The 19325-nt window shown below is 41.2% G+C and overlaps 1 protein-coding gene across 16 annotated transcripts in view; it reads left to right on the top strand.

Moving 5' to 3' along the window:
* The window catches only part of nrxn3a (neurexin 3a), a 437173-nt gene that overhangs the window by 356501 nt on the left and 61347 nt on the right, over positions 1-19325 (top strand). For all 16 annotated transcript variants that reach the window (XM_029729379.1, XM_029729385.1, XM_029729374.1 and 13 more), the window contains 2 exons: positions 13696-13785; positions 15521-15828. In XM_029729379.1, coding sequence (XP_029585239.1) covers positions 13696-13785; positions 15521-15828 — 398 coding nt within the window. The remainder of the gene's footprint in view (positions 1-13695; positions 13786-15520; positions 15829-19325) is intronic.

Below are 19325 nucleotides of genomic sequence, written 5' to 3' on the forward strand. Positions count from 1 at the left end.
TGAGATTAGGAGCACTCCCTTAAGAGTGTGCTCCTAATCTTAGCTCGTTACCTGTATAAAAGACACCTGGGAGCCAGAAATCTTTCTGATTGAGAGGGGGTCAAATACTTATTTCCCTCATTAAAATACAAATCAATTTATAACATTTTTGACATGCGTTTTTTCTGGATTTTTTGTTGTTGTTATTCTGTTTCTCACTGTTCAAATAAACCTACCATTAAAATTATAGACTGATCATTTCTTTGTCAGTGGGCAAACGTACAAAATCAGCAGGGGATCAAATACTTTTTCCCCTCACTGTAAATCTTAAAATGTGTTCTGTGAGATATCTATCTGGTTGACAATCCTTACCTCACATAGGCCTAGATACGGGAACCATTTTATGACATCCCCAGCCTCAAGCCTCAAACCTCATCCATACAGTTTAGTGCTTATTGTCACTGTTTTTCTCCTCAAAGGATGTCTTGTCTTTGTTTGTCCTGGTGTTTTTAGTATAGACATTTTATGCCGTGCTAACATAAACAGCCATTTACAGCCATCTACAGTGGCAAACTGTAAAGTGAGACTTTTTCATGTGCCGCCTTGGGGACTATAAAGCTTATTAAATCTAAAGACGGGGAAATGGACCAAGGTGTTCTGCGGTAATGGCACCAAACATCTGTGCTTTTTATTTTCTTAATGCTTGGAGGTATTAATCCTTAATGGCTCCTTGGCTGCGCTTTGCCAAATCTGTGATTGCCTAGCTATTATAGCTGACCTATCAGTCTCTTACCAGGGGAGGGAAGGGCACATATTACTTCTTCCTTCACAAGAGGCTTCAGGCTTTAGAAAGTATAGGGAATTAAGCTATGCTCCGAAGCTCCGATAGAAAAATGTGTGGTGATAACTTTTCACACCAATATTTCATTAGTTAGCAAGCTGCTTCTAGTAGATTGGTACAGGATGTGAGTGTACCTGACCGTGAATGCTAGTGGTTTACAATGTCTTAAAGGATCCCGCGGTCTTGAGATTTTTGTTAATATCCTCACTTAATTACTTAATGTTCTAAATTATCTCATAGTTAAAGGGATACTTCGAGATTTTGGCAGTGATGCCCTTTATCTACTCCTCCAGAGTCAGATGAACCTGTGGATACTATTTTTATGTCTCTGTGTTTCCAGTGTGAAGGAAGTTAGAGGTAGTTTTGCGAGCCAATGCTAACTAGGGCCTCATTGCCAAAATCCCGAAGTATCCCTTTAACGATCAATCGATCACATTTATTTATACAAAGCTTCTTACATCAGCTGATGTCACAAAGTGCTGTACAGAAATCCAGCCTAAAACCCCAAACAGCAAGCAATGCAGGTGTAGAAGCACGGTGGCTAGGAAAAACTCCCATCCACAATGTGGATGTTGGCTCATAGAATGGGATTAGGTTAAACCTGTCGCAATCCTATATAGAGTTGAAGTCGGAAGTTTACATACACTCGTTTTTCAACCATCCACAAATTTCTTGTTAACAAACTATAGTTTTGGCAAGTCGGTTAGGACATCTACTTTGTGCATAACACAAGTAATTTTTCCAACAATTGTTTACAGACAGATTATTTCACTTATAATTCACTGTATCACAATTCCAGTGGGTCAGAAGTTTACATACACAAAGTTGACTGTGCCTTTAAACAGCTTGGAAAATTCCAGAAAATGATGTCATGGCTTTAGAAGCTTCTGATAGGCTAATTGACATCATTTGAGTCAATTGGAGGTGTACCTGTGGATGTATTTCAAGGCCTACCTTCAAACTCAGTGCCTCTTTGCTTGACATCATGGGAAAATCAAAAGAAATCAGCCAAGACCTCAGCAAAAAAATTGTACACCTCCACAAGTCTGGTTCATCCTTGGGAGCAATTTCCAAATGCCTGAAGGCACCACATTCATCTGTACAAACAATAGTACGCAAGTATAAACACCATGGGACCACGTAGCCGTCATACCGCTCAGGAAGAAGACGTGCTCTGTCTCCTAGAGATGAACGTACTTTGGTGCGAAAAGTGCAAATCAGTCACAGAACAACAGCAAAGGACCTTGTGAAGATGCTGGAGAAAACAGGTACAAAGGTATCTATATCCACACTAAAATGAGTCCTATATCGACATAACCTGAAAGGCCGCTCAGCAAGGAAGAAGCCACAGCTCCAAAACCACCATAAAAAAGCCAGACTACGGTTTGCAACTGCACATGGGGACAAAGACCGTACTTTTTGGAGAAATGTCCTCTGGTCTGATGAAACAAAAATAGAACTGTTTGGCCATAAGGACCATCGTTATGTTTGGAGGCAAAAGGGGGAAACTTGCAAGCCGAAGAACACCATCCTAACCGTGAAGCACGGGGGTAGCAGCATCATGTTGTGGGGGTGCTTTGCTGCAGGACGGACTGGTGCACTTCACAAAATAGATGGCATCATGAGGGGGGAAAATTATGTGGATATATTGAAGCAACATCTCAAGACATCAGTCAGGAGGTTAAAGCTTGGTCGCAAATGGGTCTTCCAAATCGACAATGACCCCAAGCATACTTCCAAAGTTGTGACAAAATGGCTTAAGGGCAACAAAGTCAACGTAATGGAGTGGTCTTCACAAAGCCCTGACCTCAATCCTATAGAAAATGTGTGGACAGAACTGAAAAAGTGTGTGCAAGCAAGGAGGCCTACAAACCAGCTCTGTCAGAAGGAACGGGCCAAAATTCACCCAATTTATTGTGGGAAGCTTATGGAAGGCTACCCAAAATGTTTGACCCAAGTGAAACAATTTTAAGGCAATGCTACCAAATACTAATTGAATGTATGTAAACTTCGGACCCGCTGGGAATATGATGAAAGAAATAAAAGCTGAAATAAATCATTCTCTCTACTATTATTATGACATTTCACATTCTTAAAATAAAGTGGTGATCCTAACTGACCTAAGACAGGGAATTTTTACTCGGATTAAATGTCAGGAATTGTGAAAAACTGAGTTTAAATGTATTTGGCTAAGGTGTATGTAAACTTCTGACTTCAACTGTACATTCGATTTCTCTATGGCTATCTTTGAAAGACTCGTCTCTCTCCACCATGTCTGTGGTCTCAAATGGAAGGTAAAGGGTCACCTGTCCTGGAAACACCTACATACCCATAAACGAGGGGACACGAGAGCTCACAACCTTCATTACTGTTTGGGCCGGGAGCCATTCTCAGATGACAAGCGCTTTTCCAGGAGTATTCTGGAATACTGCCAAGCTTCTGATTGAGACCAAACTGCATGTACTGTGCCTGTCCACTCACCCTTACTCTCATAGTCCCTTTTAAAAAGTCATTTCTCTCTCTCTCTCTCTCTCTCTCTCTCGCTTTCTTTCTCTCTCTCTCTCGCTTTCTTTCTCTTCCATGCTTTCAGTAACTTTGTGCACAATCTCAAAAGTAATTGATTGGCAGGAAAGCATAAACCTGTTCTATGATGCTCACATTTTTAAAAGGTAAGGTCAAGTAATGAAGTGGCAAAATTACAGTTGTGTGTGTGTGTGTGTGTAACACCGTGTAAAAGGTTTGACTACTTTGCCGTCAGCTGAGAATTTACACTCACCTCTTATTGAAGTTTAGAACCACGGCAGCTGGCGTGAGAATGAGCACCACAATGCAATGGACACCTTACCTGTAATAAAGCTTCCCTGTAGCTCAGTTGGTAGAGCATGGTGTTTGCAACGCCAGGGTTTTGGGTTCGATTCCCATGGGGGGCCAGCACAGAAAAAAATGTACGAAATTGTATGAAATGTATGCATTCACTACTGTAAGTCGCTCTGGATAAGAGCGTCTGCTAAATGACTAAAATGTAATAAACCCAGGTGCTATGTGATTTGAATATGTCTGCAAGATGAGGATAGGGTAACTCACAGAGAGCCAATCAGCTGACTCCAGGAAAGAGAAAGGTGTGTGTGCATGTATAAATAAGTCAAGCTGTTGCAAGAGAAAAGAACAGGTGTGTGATCAGGTAGTTTTTTCACCTGCCATGGCAAAGAAAAAGAAGCTATGAAAGTAAAGACTGTATTTAAGAGACAAGAGAGAAACTGGTGAGATGGACAATGGAGGAGGAGACAGGCGAATGCACAAATGAGTTACTTGGTATCTGGGGGGAAATGAATGAGGAAGAGAGAAAAAGAGAGCTGGAGAGAAGGGTGAAGGACAGAACAAAGACAGGGTCAACAAGACTGGAAGAAAGCTCTGAAAGAAACACAGAGACACCGTCATAAGACCAGTGATGACATTAGACAGCTATAGACAACACTCACAGATGTATAAGGTGATTAGGAATACTGTCTTATTGCAGGAAATCCATGTTATGTTTACATTTTAACACCAAGACTGTATATTTTGCCAACAGTATATTTCAGTAGTAGCGTAAATGTACAGTATACCCGTGAGCTCCAAAGGTATTGGGACAATGATTTTGAAGGTATTTTCATCCATATCAAGTGAACCGTTTAGAAGTTACAGCACTTTTTGTACATATTCCACCCATTTTGGGGGACCAAAAGTATTGGGACAAATTCACTTATATGTGTATTAAAGTAGTAAAAAGTTAAAGCTACAATATGTCACTTTTTGGGCGACCTGATCTAGTTCACATATAAATGTAAATTATAGATCTGTCATTCTCATTGAAAGCAAGTCTAAGAAGCGGTAGATCTGTTCTAAGTGCACTATTTCTATGCTTCCAGGTCCTAAGTTTCACATCTGTTTCTTTCACAGAAAATTTTAAAACAATTTGGTTTTGGAAAATATATTTCACAGCGGTTTAGATGGTACAATGATTCTCTACACTATACTTGCTTGTTTTGTCACATAAACTGAAATTAGGCAAACTATTAGAATTTTAGCAACCAGAGAGCGATTTCTGCATTGTGCATCTTTAAGTATTTGGTCCCATATTCATAGCACCCAATGTGTCACGTCCTGACCAGTAAAGGGGTCATTTTGTTATTGTAGTTGGTCAGGACGTGGCAGGGGTGTGTTTGTTTTGTGTTGTTGGTTTTTTTGGGTTAGTTCTATGTTATGTATTTCTATTTCCATGTGGTATTGTTTGGGATTGGTCTCTAATTGGAGCCAGCTGTATCTCGTTGCCTCTGATTAGAGGCCATATTTAAGTAGGGGTTTTTGTCTTGTGTTTTGTGGGTGGTTGTTCCATGTATAGTCAGAGTACCTTACAGGACTGTTTTTTGTCGTTCTTTTGTTCAGTGTTCATTTCTTTAATAAATCAAGAAGATGTTTCACATACCCGCTGCAGTTTGGTCCGATCATTACGACGCTTATGACACAATGACTACATCAAGCTTTTGACTTTACAAATGGATGCATTTGCTGTTTGGTTTCATTATTATTTTGTGTCCAATAGAAATGAATGGTGTAATTTTGTAGTCACTTTTATTGTAAATAAGAATCTAATATATTTCTAAACACTTCTACATTCATTTTTGATGCTACCATTATTACGGATAGTCCTGAATTAATCGTGAACAATAATAAGTGAGAAAGTTACAGAAGCACAAATATCTTACTCCCAAGAGATGCTAACCTCTCACCATTACAATAACAGGGGAGGTTAGCATTTTATATCATATCCCCAAGAGATGCTACCCTCTCACCATTACAATAACAAGGGAGGTTAGCATTTTTGGTGGGGGGGTATTTGTGCGTCTGTAACTTTCTCACTCATCATTATTCAGGATTATCCTGGTAGCATCCACATTCATGTAGAAGTGTTTGGAAACATATTATATTGTTATTAACAATAAAAGTGACTGCAAAATGACACAATACATTATTTACCATTCATTTGTATTGGACACAAAATAATCTAAAACACAACCAAAACAAGCAGAAAATGCATCCAACAAATTTGTAGTCACAAGCATGACGCAGTCATTTCGTACAATGAATATGGGACCAAATACTAAACTTTTTACTACTTTGATACATGTATAAGTGAATTTGTCCCAATACTTTAGGTCCCCTAAAATGGTGGGACTACTGTACGTACAAAAAGTGTTGTAATTTATAAACGGTTCACCCGACAGGGATGAAAATACCCTCAAATTAAAGCTGACAGTCTCCACTTTAACCTCATAGTCAATGTATTATCTGAAGTGCTGGAGTACAGAGCCAAAACAACAAATAATGTGCCACTGTCCCAATACTTTTGGAGCCCACTGAATATTGTGTAGTATAATTCTGTAAGAACATCAGATAGCCTTTGTGAGGCCATTGCTATCCAGGCTGTGTGATGCATGGTGATGTCCCTATGTCTGCCTCAGCCTCCCCTCCAGGCCTCAGTGTCAGTAATAGCCAGCGACAGCGGGGAAAATGGTCGTCAATTACCTCCGCCATTGGGCTGTTCTGTCCTGTTACCCGGGTTACGCTGGCCCGTGTCCCCGTGTGTGGCAGTCAAATCACTGGATCATTTTGGTGGTGTCGGGGAGCTACAGGGACGGCGTGTGGTGAACAATCTCTCTGGAACTGCTGACTGCTCATGATGGAAAAGACACAGACAGGCTCATCTCGCACATAAACACGTGCACGTTCAATTTTTGAGAATGCATGTTTTGACATGAACATTTGACAGGGTAAAGGTTGTTGTCATTGTGGACACAGATAGTCTTTGGACGTTCTAGAAAGATGCTAGATTTACCTTGGTGTTAGCTTATGATTTACTCTGTTTGGCTGTTCAGTTGGGTTTTTGATATTGTACCTTTGGGGTCACATTACTGATTTAATTGTAGTTAATTATGGGGCTTAGATAGACCACTGTTTTGTTGTTGTGTCCGTAGTGTTTTCACAGTGTTTTTTCTGAATGTTAAACGAAAGAAACATAATCCCCAAATCCCCGAGCCGACTAGGCGAAAAATCTGTCAATGTGCCCTTGAGCAAGGCACTCAACCCTAATGGTGTTAGAGTATGTGTGCATATGTGTGTGTGTCTCTTCACAGTCCGCGTTGTGTTGTTTTATGTTTTTTTTTTAAATCAAGAGTTTATTGCTCGTTTGAGTTATTTGATGTGGAAGAGAGTTCCATGTAGTCAAGGCTCTATGTAGTACTGTGCGTTTTCCAGAGTCTGTTCTGGACTTGGGGACTGTGAAGAGACCCCTGGTGGTATGTCTTGTGAGGTATGTATGAGTGTCTGAGCAGTGTGTTAGCTGTTTGAACAGACAGTTTGACGCTTTCAAAATGTCAATACCTCTCACAAAGACAAGTAGTGTTGCAGTCAATCTCTCCTCTACTTTGAGCCAGGAGAGATTGACATGCATGTTATTGATATTGGCCATCTGTGTACATTTAAGGGCCAGATGTGCTGCTCTGTTCTGGGCTAACTGTAATTTGCCTTCGTCCTTCTTTTTGGCATTTTACCATATAACTGGGCAGTAGTCCAGGTGTGATAAAAGGCCTGTAGGACTTGTTTTGTTGATTGTGATGTCAAGAAAGGAGAGCAGTGCTTTATCACGGACAGACCTCTCCCCATTTTAGCTACCGTTGCATCAGTATGTTTTGACCATGTCAGTTTGCAATCTATGGTTACTCCAAGCAGTTTAGTCTCCTCAATTGCCTCATTATTCATTTCAAGATTTAGATGAGGTTTAGGGTTTAGTGAAGAATTTGTCACAAATACAATGTTTTTAGTTTGGATATATTTAGGACTAGCTTATTATTAGCCTTACTGTTCTAAAACTGACTGCATCTCCTTGTTAAGTGTTGCAGTGATTTCACTTGCTGTGGTAGCTGACGTGTATAATGTGGCGTCATCAACATACATAGACACACAGGCTTTACTCAAGGCTAGTTGTAGCTCATTAGTAAAAAATATTTTAAAAAGTAAGGGGCCAAGACTTCTATGTTGAAGTATGCCAAACAACCTGGTTTACGTTCCCCCTACAGAGTTCCATCTCACTTATGGGAGCCAGCCATGCAGATATGATGTGTTGTAATCCCACAGGAACTAGCTTAGAGAAACACTTTTTCGGCTCAGCCATGGTCTGCATGCTAAGATGCCGGCGGGGTAGTCGGTGGGAAAGAAGAGTGCAGAGGGACAGCTTCCAAGGAAGAATTCTGAGCACTTAATTATGACACTTTATCACGTCAAAGCGATGACAGCAATTTGTAAGAATAGAGATTACGGAGAAGAAAAGTCTGTTCATAAATTTTAGGGTGCAGAGATAAGTAAGGCTTTTCAGGACTATATTACTGCAAAAGACTGTCATGTAGCCAGTGTCAGTTGTCCTGATCAGGTCACATACAGGCTCTATCACAACCGGCCGTGATTGGGAGTCCCATAGGGCGGCGTACGATTGGCCCAGCATCATCCAGGTTTGGCCGGTGTAGGCCGTCATTGTAAATAAGAATTTGTTCTTAACTGACTTGCCTAGTTAAATTTAAAACAAGTTAAATGTCCCAATAACTAACTTTAATAGGGGACCTTAACAATGTTCCTTCCTTCTCTCCCTTTAGAGTTTTTCAGTATTCTATTCAGAACCACTCATTCTGTTCAGGTAGTACTAAAGTACTGCAAACAGTGGTTCATTGCCCTTGAGTTTTCTTGTCCGTGAGGTATAGCTAGTAGGCTTGGGCAGTATACCGTATATAACGTATACCGGGGTATTTTAAAATGCCCACGGTATGATTTTCAAAACCATCAATAATGGTTATTTTTAAATAAACACCTGTAGTCAACTTGTGCACTAGGATAATAGATAAAGCAGACTGCGTTCTTCATTTCGTCTGTTGTATTATTTTTTCATTATGAAGCTTTTCCATTAAGCAGCTGATTTAGCCAGCCACGTGGCATGTTGGTTTACAAAGAGCACACGTAGCAAATTGAAGCTTTCGTGATGTGATGATCCGCTGTTGTACAGCTCAATAAAGGTGATCGAGTTATACTTAAAATGTACTACTGTTTTCCAGCTAAATATCTTATAACTATAGGTTTAACTATCTAAAATGTGCCACATAAATTTACTCCAGTTCAGCTAAGTTGCTACATAAGTGGCTAGCTTGGAAGATCAAGCTTCTTGGTTACGGCAGAGACGATCAATCACCTCATGGATCAAGATCCCTGCTGAGGAGCTGAGGTGTCTGTCCTTGCAGTTAGTTTATGTTCGCTTAGGCTTGTTATCATTTAGCTAGCATCCACAATGGGAATTCGCTAGTACTTTGTTTGCATTTGTTACCATAGTTATTATTATTTTAAAAAACATTATGCTTGGAAAGAAATAGTTCCCCCTTGTGTGCACTGCGGGTAATACCTTATACCCCGGTATGGTACAGGAACAGTATGAAGGTATGGAAATCTGGATATTTCCCAACCCTAATAGCTAGAGAGATAGGAATCGATTACCCGAGTCACGCTTGTTGTGGAGAAGAGAGGAATGGAGAAAAGAGAAAGAGAAGAAATACTCTGCAGCAAATTGCCTTGAAAAAGCAGCACCTCCTCCTAGCTTATCAGGAGCTGCATTCAAAAGACACACTGCGTGTTTGAGGATGATTGCTTTCATTTGCACAGGCCTCCTGTTTCATATGAATGAGGCTGCGTTTCGTCTGAGCCACCCTGTGACAGCCACTCCGTCGCAGGTTTATTTTCCATCTAGCTTTCTGCAACTGGCTCGACACACAATGGAGACGAGGGAGCGGAACGCTATAGCCTGCCTCTGAGGCCAGCTCCTCCCCTTTGACTGGGAAAAGACATCAAGCCGGTGTCTCAGAACTTGATAAGTACGGAGAATTGACCTCCTATCAGGAGTGATCTGGTTGATTGATAGGTATGTCGGCCTATGGCTCCATCTGGGAGATGATAAGGAGGAGTCTACCGTGCCCGGGGACTTTCCGCTCTCTTCCCGGTATCGGGAAAGCGTGTCCATGATCCAAGAAGTCTTCTGTGTCTGTGGGGAGGAGGATAGCAATACGGTGGTCCATGTGAGACCCTAGATGCTGCCTTACGCACTGCAGAGCAGTTCACAACATGGACCCAACTCTGTCACTTTCAGAAAACCTGACAACACATACATTTTCTCAAAGAGCGAGAGAAAGAGACCGAGAAAGAGAGGGAGAGAAAGATAGAGAGAGGTGGTGTGATTGGATAAGAAACACCTTGGGCCACCTTTATCTGCAGAGGATTTAAGGTAATGGTGTCGTGGATAAATACTTATGTACCCTACAAGCCAAATACAATTACTGCTATCGAAAACAGAATCTCCCACCCCTATAAATCTCTACTGGGGGCCGCTGGGAATGGAGGGATGAAGGGAGGAAGGGATGGAGGGAAGGGGGGAGAGATAAGCCTTTCAGTGTGAGCCAGACGTCTAATCCTGTGATTTAAATGAGAGCAGTGCGGATGGCCAGATAAAGGACCCGGACTGCCATTGTCTCTAAGAGATACTGAGGGGAAATCTTCCAGAAGGAGGCTCCTATTTCCATTGGGCAAGGCAGTCAGCATCAAAGAGAGTGCAGAGAGGGGAGGGGGGATGGAGAGAGCGAGACAGCCCTCTGGGAGAGTCAGAGAGCCCTGTGCAAATGAATTCTGTCAGTGGTTCCACTCAGGGAGGAAATGTAAGGGGAAGAAAGAGAGAATTTTAGATGTAGGCCTATAGAATTAAGAGAGTGGTAATAGAGAGAAGTGTGGGATGGTGAGCAGGACTGATAGAGAGTGAGAGATAAACACAGACCCACACACACCACAGTCCAGGCATAAGATTGCTTTCCATAGCAATCACAAGGGTGATTGGGTGAATGAATCATTATGGAAATGATATGCCTCCTGATTTGACAGTAACTGATGCAAATATAAACTGCATCATGCGATAAGTATAGACGCATCCATAATGTCTTACTCCATCTTTCTTTTTGTTCTATATCTTGAGAAAAAAAGAAGAAGAAACCCGCACATTGCTCTTGATAGTGTCACTGCTCTTTAAGAAGCTTTAAGTATCGGCCTCAAGGCCTTCGTCAGAGCTTTTGTGAGATTTTTTTCTTTGTTCTATATCTTGAAATGCTGTCAGTCTTCAGACAGTAACACCAATGAAAGGTGACATCTATGGAACTGATGCTATTTTAGTGCCTGGGAAGGATATATTTCATTTGTAAAGCAATTTGACAATATCTGGGGCCTCATTTATAAACCTTGCGCAAGTACAAAATATATCCCAAAATATGCGTGCATCAATTTTCATGCAAACCTTCAGACCATGCGTATGCCCATCTGCTAGTGGTTGAAATATTGTATTGCAAGCTGGCAAGTAAATATTTTGAGGTATTTGACGAAAGGCTTATTCATAAAAAAAATGAAAACAGCATAACATATTTACAAGACTGTAACCTTTTGCCATTTGCAAGAAGAGTTCAAATCTATGTTTTATCATTAGACCTAGGAATCTTAGAATTAGACATAGGAATATTTTTCCTATTTGATTTTCATAACCATTGCAGAATATATTCCTCACCTTTTCTGGCCATGATGGGTTCATATTAGGGAAGGAGCCATACAACAAATGACCATGTGCATCTCACATTTAATTGGACCTAGTAGCCTAGTGATTAGATAGGCTATATGTATTTTAGGTTTTGCAATATCTTAGGCCGTGTGGTTTATAATACCGGTATACATTAAAAGCTGATCTTTTACATTGAAGCAGGCCTATCTATCAAGTTTCACGCTTTTATTGTCACACGCACAAGTACAGTGAAATGCCTTTTTTGCTTGCTCTTTCCCAACAATGCAGTAATGAATATCAGTAGTACTATAAAAAATAAAAATAAAAAAGTCAAGTAGATACAAAACTTCTTTTTTTGAGTAGCCTGCCCTGCAATGTTTTAGAATTTGCGGACAGTGGCAGTCCATCATGTTTAGGTTGGGGGAAAAGTCGTTATAAAACATTGTTGAATTCAAACGTTCTGCTGACAGGTCCATGACAATTTGCCGTTGTTTTCTCATTCAAAAACTGACACAGTCCTTTTCCAGATACAGCATAAATTACTGCTAAAGATGAAAACATTCTGCCAACAGAGTAAATAGACCGGTAGCTTATGTCAAATATTTGACAGTATGGGAAGGCTACAGTATTGCTGTGCGATAGGAGCGTGATATCATTGCATATATAATCTCAGAGTCTATTCCAAGGCAGGATATATAAACCCAATAATCTATTGATATAAACTAAATATTGAACAACAATTCGTCTTTTGCATGCCGTGGCATAATTCCAATAGTTCCAAATTGTACAGCAAATAAAGGAAGTTATTGGCACCATGTTAGGTGAATGGAGGACTTTTCAGGTTTAATGTTTTAATGTCTTTTAAAGTTTTAATGTCTCGTTCACGCGTGCACAGTTTTCGACAGATCTGGTTTATAGCGGCAAACATGTATTTGAATGGCATACATTTTACAGCAAGTTTATACATCTCAATATTTGTGTACTTGCGCAGACTTCTCAGAAATGGCGCGTGCAGAAATTGAGCGTGAAATGTATACAACAGATAGAAATAAGGCCCCTGTAGAGCAGCTGGCATACTGCAGGCAGGGTAAAGAGCATGAAACACACATACAGACACACACGTGGACTCGTGCAGACACACACACTCACACACACAGCTACCTGCTGTCTCTCTATCTTTGCAGAAGGCTGCAATTGTGTCTCTCTTTAGGGGATAGAAAATGAGGGAAGATACGTGGTAGGGGTTCTCACTTTGGGTGGGCCCTAAGCTACCCCTGTCTCTTTGGGGTCCTGGAATTTGGTTCCTACCTTGGTTTCTTTGGTTCCTACCCCGTGGCAGCTTGTCTCCCCATAGGGGTTACTTGTCTCCCATCACGACTTGACTCTGGTGTGGAAACAGCAGGCGTTTCTACACCAACAGCATACCCATCCAAAAACATCCAAAAGCATATTCAACCTTATTCCTTTGCCCCCCCCCCCCTACTGTTCCACCTCCATTTGACCCCAAGGCCTGTCCCTGTTTCCCAGTATGGTGTGTAAATGCACGCATGCACACGTGCACGCGCGCACATGCACACACACTAAACCTTCTTTGACTACTGAGGTGAACTGGTTTCTGGGGAAGAAAAAGCAAATGCTGTCCAGTGAAAATTGCTATTGTCACATCTTTACTGCTATTTTCTGTTCTTAATGTTGGATTTGAAGAATGCAACAGAAAAAGACGCAAACTGTTGCTAAGTCCACCTTAATGCCCATGAACTGTGTCCTAATAGTATAAAATGGTCGCATGCTGCATGTGCATTGGAAGGGTCTGTTAACTGTTATTTAAGATACTTGAATACACTTCATCCCATGAGAAGAAAATGGCTGTTTTTTATGATGGGTCGGTTCTAAATATCTTTGTCAGTGTTTTAAATGAATTGAATGCAAAAAAATGTAGTGGTTCTTCTGTCGCCTGTGAGTAAAGCCTCGTGAAAACCAGCAGAGCAGCAAATGACCTCTATTTGTTACCACTTTACTGTTAACACTTCACCTATCTCATAAACAACACATAAATTCTACCCTGCAATTAAAAGAGTTCATCATTTTTTTAACCGCTTGCATGAAAATGAAAACAATAGTTTGAAGTGAGCATGTGTTAAAATGTGTTAAAATGCCCAATGCCAAATGCAGACTGTTTTCTAAATGTTTTAAATGTTTTTTAAACTTTAAACAGCGACAACCGATAATGAACGCCTTGAAATTGCCACTAAGAAATTCCCATTGAAATACGCCCGGCCAGTAGTGGACTGGCTACAAGAGAAAGGTAACCTTAACACAACTTCTAACTTTTAAATTCTCTTCTATTGAACTCAACATTTAACTTTTTATTTTTGCATTTGCCTGCTGAACTGATACTTTGACTTTATTTTACTACTTTAAAGTATGATTTTAGCATGAACTAATAACTTCCTAACCTCATTTTCTTTCTCAATTCGAATACATTTGATTCGAATTTTTTGATACCCAAGTTAATTACCCAAGTAAATCTCATGATAATTCATAATTCATAATCACTCTACTCAGTTAAAGGGACTGCTGTTGAAGATAATATTCCATCCTATCTCATGTTCATATTACACATGAAAAGATTATTTCATATACTCTACATCTTGAATCCTTCTAAAATTAGCTTTACGATAAAACAGAAATAACAAAGTTCAAGTATCTCCTAAAGTCCCTTTAACACCCATTTAAACTCCAAAGCCATTTCAAATGCAAGTAGTCACCTAATGCATGAATCAATATGCTGTTGTACATCTACAATGTTGAGTCAGTTAATCATCTTTTGATGTACATTCATTTGTTCATTTATTAATTCTGTAACCAGAATGCTATGTTGATGGTATTGGAGAATGATTGCATCAAACTGGGTAAACGAAGTTGAATATTACGATTTCTAATGTTATTCATGTTTTGTTGTTTTAGGTTTCACATATACGCTTATTCAAGATGTTGTGTTGGTGATATTACTTAGAATACTTAGATTTTACATGTACTGTAAATATTCATTTGGCAATCATTTTTCCCATTTGAAACTCGACAACCTCTTTTTGTGTACTGCTTTTCTCTTTCAGATTCCTGCCCTCCTGATTTATACCTTTGGCATTTGCCCTATCCTTTTAAACATTGTTTCCTACCTCTGCTTTCAGGCTTCAGCATTTGCCCAAGCCTTTTAAACATTGTTTCCTACCTCTGCTTTCAGGCTTCAGCATTTGCCCAAGCCTTTTAAACATTGTTTCCTACCTCTGCTTTCAGGCTTCAGCATTTGCCCTGGCCTTTTAAACATTCGTCCCTACCCCAGTCTTTGTCTTCTTAGCTATGGCATTAGCTCTAGCCTTATTAGATGCAGCTGATCTGAGGCTGCCCCAAAGGGCCAGTTTGAGGAGACAGACATAAAGCTTTGACCTTTTCTCCTCCTTTCCGTCCTCCTCTCTCCTCTCCTCCCTCAGCCTCAGATCACAACCCGTAATCTCGTAATTACGGCTAACAACATGATGACCTTTCTACAGTGAATCCATCCTGGGAGACATCACCCTTGTAGCCAGACGTGTTGACCCTGTATATTTGGGGTTAGCTCCCTGGGCCCAGGCTAGTTATAGCCTCTTCAGTTGACCTTTCTTTATAGTTTCACCGTAAAGGTTTTCACAACCGACCTCATCGTGACCTCGACAATATACTGTAAGGACCTTTTGATTGTCAAGGACTTATACGTGCACATAGTGACGTACGCACGCACGCACACGCGCACACGCGCACACACACACACACACACACACACACACACACACACACACACACACACACACACACACACACACACAATGAGGTCATGGCAGACCAACATTTATCATATGAAGCCGGATCTTTGAGTCAACCAACATCTCCTCCCATTTCAAGAACAGTTTGGATATTGAATAAAAAAACAGATACCTTATTTTCCTACTCAGTCCCTTGTTGTTCCTTGATGTGAATGACCTCTGTCTGGTTCCATCCTTTAGGTCGACAGCTAACGATATTCAACACCCAGGCCACAGTCACCATCGGTGGCAGCGACCGCAGTCGGCCCTTCCAGGGTCAGCTGTCCGGCCTCTACTACAACGGCCTCAAGGTCCTCAACATGGCTGCCGAGGGCAACCCCAACATCAAGATCAACGGCAGTGTCCGATTGGTAGGCGACGTGCCCTCTGTGGCCGGTTCGGCTCGCACCACCGCCCAGCCCCCCGAGATGTCCACCACCTTTATTGAGACCACCACCACCATGTCCACCACCACCACCCGCAAGCACCGCTCTTCTCCCACCATACAGGTAGGGCCTGGGGACGGGGAGGAGAGGAGAGGGGGGATATCATTGGGCGGAGGTGGTGTATGATAGGTTGAGGTAGAACTTGAGAGAGGAGGGTATGGTTAGAATTTTCAGGGGTGCTGAGGGTTGCTGGGCATTCCTTTGACAAATCAACACACCCATGTAAGTGTTTCATGTATTAATGTGGATACCACCATTGGCATGGACAATATCTTAATGAACGTGAGACGGGAGATATACAGATTATGTCATGCTAACCTGAGAATACATGCATACGGCCATATCAACAGCATAGAGATTACCAGCCACATACCAGCGTATACTATATGTGCTCCATACATGTCCCCTGAACAGCTGTGTGTGGAGGACCACGACAGCCCCATCTTCTCCCCAGAGACAGAGGCACGCTCAGAGACCCTGTGGTTTAGATGGAGAAATTAGCCCAAAGCCCTTCATCATCTCTGCCTGCCTGTTTTACACTACAAATAACCACATAGCCCAAATACCATCTTTTTTACAAGATGTTTTCATATTTTTTTTAGGTAAATGAGGCCATGAAAGGGAAAACTCTGGAAAACCTACATGTTTGTCGGACCTATGGGTTCAAATACTATTTTTAATTATTCATATACTTTATTTGTGCTTAATTGAGCTTGCCTGGTTTAATGGACTATTACAATAGTCACAAAACAGAAAACCCCATCCATTTGACACTCCAGGCAGGCAAACACTCAATGATTCTGAAAGATTTCAAATAGTGTTAGATTAGATGATTAGATTAGATGAGTTTATTAGTCACATGCACAGGGTCGCAGATGTAATCGCAGGGCACAGGGAAATTCATATGTTCGAGGACCAAGAGTGCAGGTCGAAAAAAAGAGAATTGAAGTATTTGAACCGAGGTCTGTGTCTGTTCTCTCTGTTTCTGGGAAACAGAGAGAGAGTTATTGTCACGCTTACTCTGGTGTGTTCAGGTGCGCTAGGTGTTTTTCATATTATGCAAACCATTGTGTACAAAGCCCTGCATGTTTTCAAGCACAGCCAGCCACTGTATCAGGTGTCAGTTGGCATGGTTTGTTTAGGCCCAGGTGTGGTTATGGGTGCTTTGATTTTCAGGTAAGTTGTGCATTTTCTTTGAATGACTATATTTTGTATACCAGACTTTCCCCATTCATTATCTACTGGACATCTATCAAATATTATATTAATATTACACATGAAATATTAAATATTAATATATACTGCACAAAAATATAAATGCAGCATGCAACAATTTCAACAATTTTACTGAGTTACAGTTCATATAAAGAAATCAATCAATTCAAATGAATTAATTAGGCCTTAATTTATAGATTTCACAACTGAGCAGGGGCACAGCCATGCATGGGCCTGGAAGGGCAAAGGCCCACCCACTGGGGAACCAGACCCAGCCAATAAGAATTAGTTTTTCCCCACAAAAGGGCTTTATTGCAGACAGAAATACTCCTCAGCTGTCCGGGTGGCTGGTCTCAGACGAGCCCGTAGGTCAAGAAGCCGGATGTGGAGGTCGTTGGCTGGCATGGTTACACGTGGACTGCGGTTGGACGTACTGCCAAATTCTCTAAAACAACGTTTTATGGTAGAGAAATTCAACATTCCATTTTCTAGCAAAGGCACAGGTAGACATTCCTGCAGTCAGAATGCCAATTACAGGCATTGTGCCATTGTGTTGTGTGACAAAACTGCACATTTTAGAGTGGCCTTTTATTGTCCCCAGCACATGGTGCACATGTGTAATGATCATGCTGTTTAATCAGCTTCTTGAAATGCCACACCTGTCAGGTGGATGGATTATCTTGGCAAAGGAGAAATGCTCACTAACAGGGATAGCTTTTTGTGTCTATGGAACATTTCTGGAATATTTAATTTCAGCTCATGAAACATGGGACCAACACTTTACATGTTGCGTTTATATTTTTGTTCAGTATATTAATATATTCTCTATTTATATTAGAATATTATAATAACAAAATGGGAGGATAGATTGGACATACAGTGCATTAGGAAAGTATTCAAATCCCTTGACTTTTTCCACATTTTGTTACGTTACATCCTTATTTTAAAATGTATAATTTTTTTTACCCCCCTTATCAATCTACACACAATAACCCATAATGACAAAGCAAAAATAGTTGTTTTTAAGTTTTGGATCATTTCTGAAAAAAAAGTTGTATTCAGACCCTTTACTTGGTACTTTGTTGAAGCACCTTTGACGGCGATTACAGCATCTATTCTTCTTGGGTATGACGCTACAACCTTGGCACACCTGTATTTGGGAAGTTTCACCCATTCTTCTCTGCAGATCCTCTCAATCTCTGTCAGGTTGGATGGGGAGTGTTCCTGCAAAGCTATTTTCAGGTCTCTCTGGAAATGTTAGATCGGGTTCAAGTCCGGGCTCTGGCTCGGCCACTCAAGGACATTCAGAGACTTGTCCCGAAGCCACTCCTGCGTTGTCTTTCCTGTGTGCTTAGGATTGTTGTCCTGTTGGAAAGTGAACCTTCGCCCCAGTCTGAGGTCCTCAGAGCTCTGGAGCAGGTTTTCATCAAGGATTTATCTGTACTTTGCTCCGTTGATCTTTACCTCGATCCTGACTAGTCTCCCAGTCCCTGTCCCTGAAAAACATCCCCACAACATGATGCTGCCACCACCATGCTTCACCGTAGGGATGGTGCCAGATTTCCTCCTGACGTGACACTTGGTATTCAGGCCAAAGAGTTCAGTCTTGGTTATATCAGACCCGAGAATAATGTTTCTCATGGTCTGAGAATCTTTTGCTGCTTTTTGGCAAACTCCAAGCTGGCTGTGATGTGCCTTTTATTAAGGAGTGGCTTTCGTCTGGCCACTCTAACATAAAGGCCTGATTGGTGGAGTGCTGCAGAGATGGTTGTCCTTCTCGAAGGTTCTCCCATCTCCACAGAGGAACTCTAGAGCTTTGTCAGAGTGACCATCAGGTTCTTGTTCACCTCCCTGACCAAGGCCCTTCTCCCACTATTGTTCAATTTGGCCAGGTGGCCAGCTCTAGCAAGGGTCTTGGTGGTTCCAAACATCTTCCATTTAAGAATGATGGAGGCCACTGTGTTCTTGGGGACCTTCAATGCTGCAGAATTGTTTTGGTACCCTTCCCCAGATGTGTGCCTCGACACAATCCTGTCTCAGAGCTCTACGGACAATTCTTTCTACCTCATGGCTTGGTTTTTGCTCTGACATGCATTGTCAACTGTGGGACATTATATAGACAGGTGTGTGCCTTTCCAAATCATGTCCAAACTATTGAATTTACTACAGGTGGACTCCAAACATCTCAAGAATGATCAATGGAAACAGGATGCACCTGAGCTCAATTTCGAGTCTCATAGCAAAGGGTCTTGAAACTTATGTAAATAAGGTATTTCTGTTTTTTATTTTTAATACATTTGTAAACATTTCTAAAAACCTGTTTTTACTTTGTCACTATGGGGTAT

This window comes from Salmo trutta, chromosome 33 (assembly GCF_901001165.1).
Source record: "Salmo trutta chromosome 33, fSalTru1.1, whole genome shotgun sequence".
Taxonomy (NCBI): Eukaryota; Metazoa; Chordata; class Actinopteri; order Salmoniformes; family Salmonidae; genus Salmo; species Salmo trutta.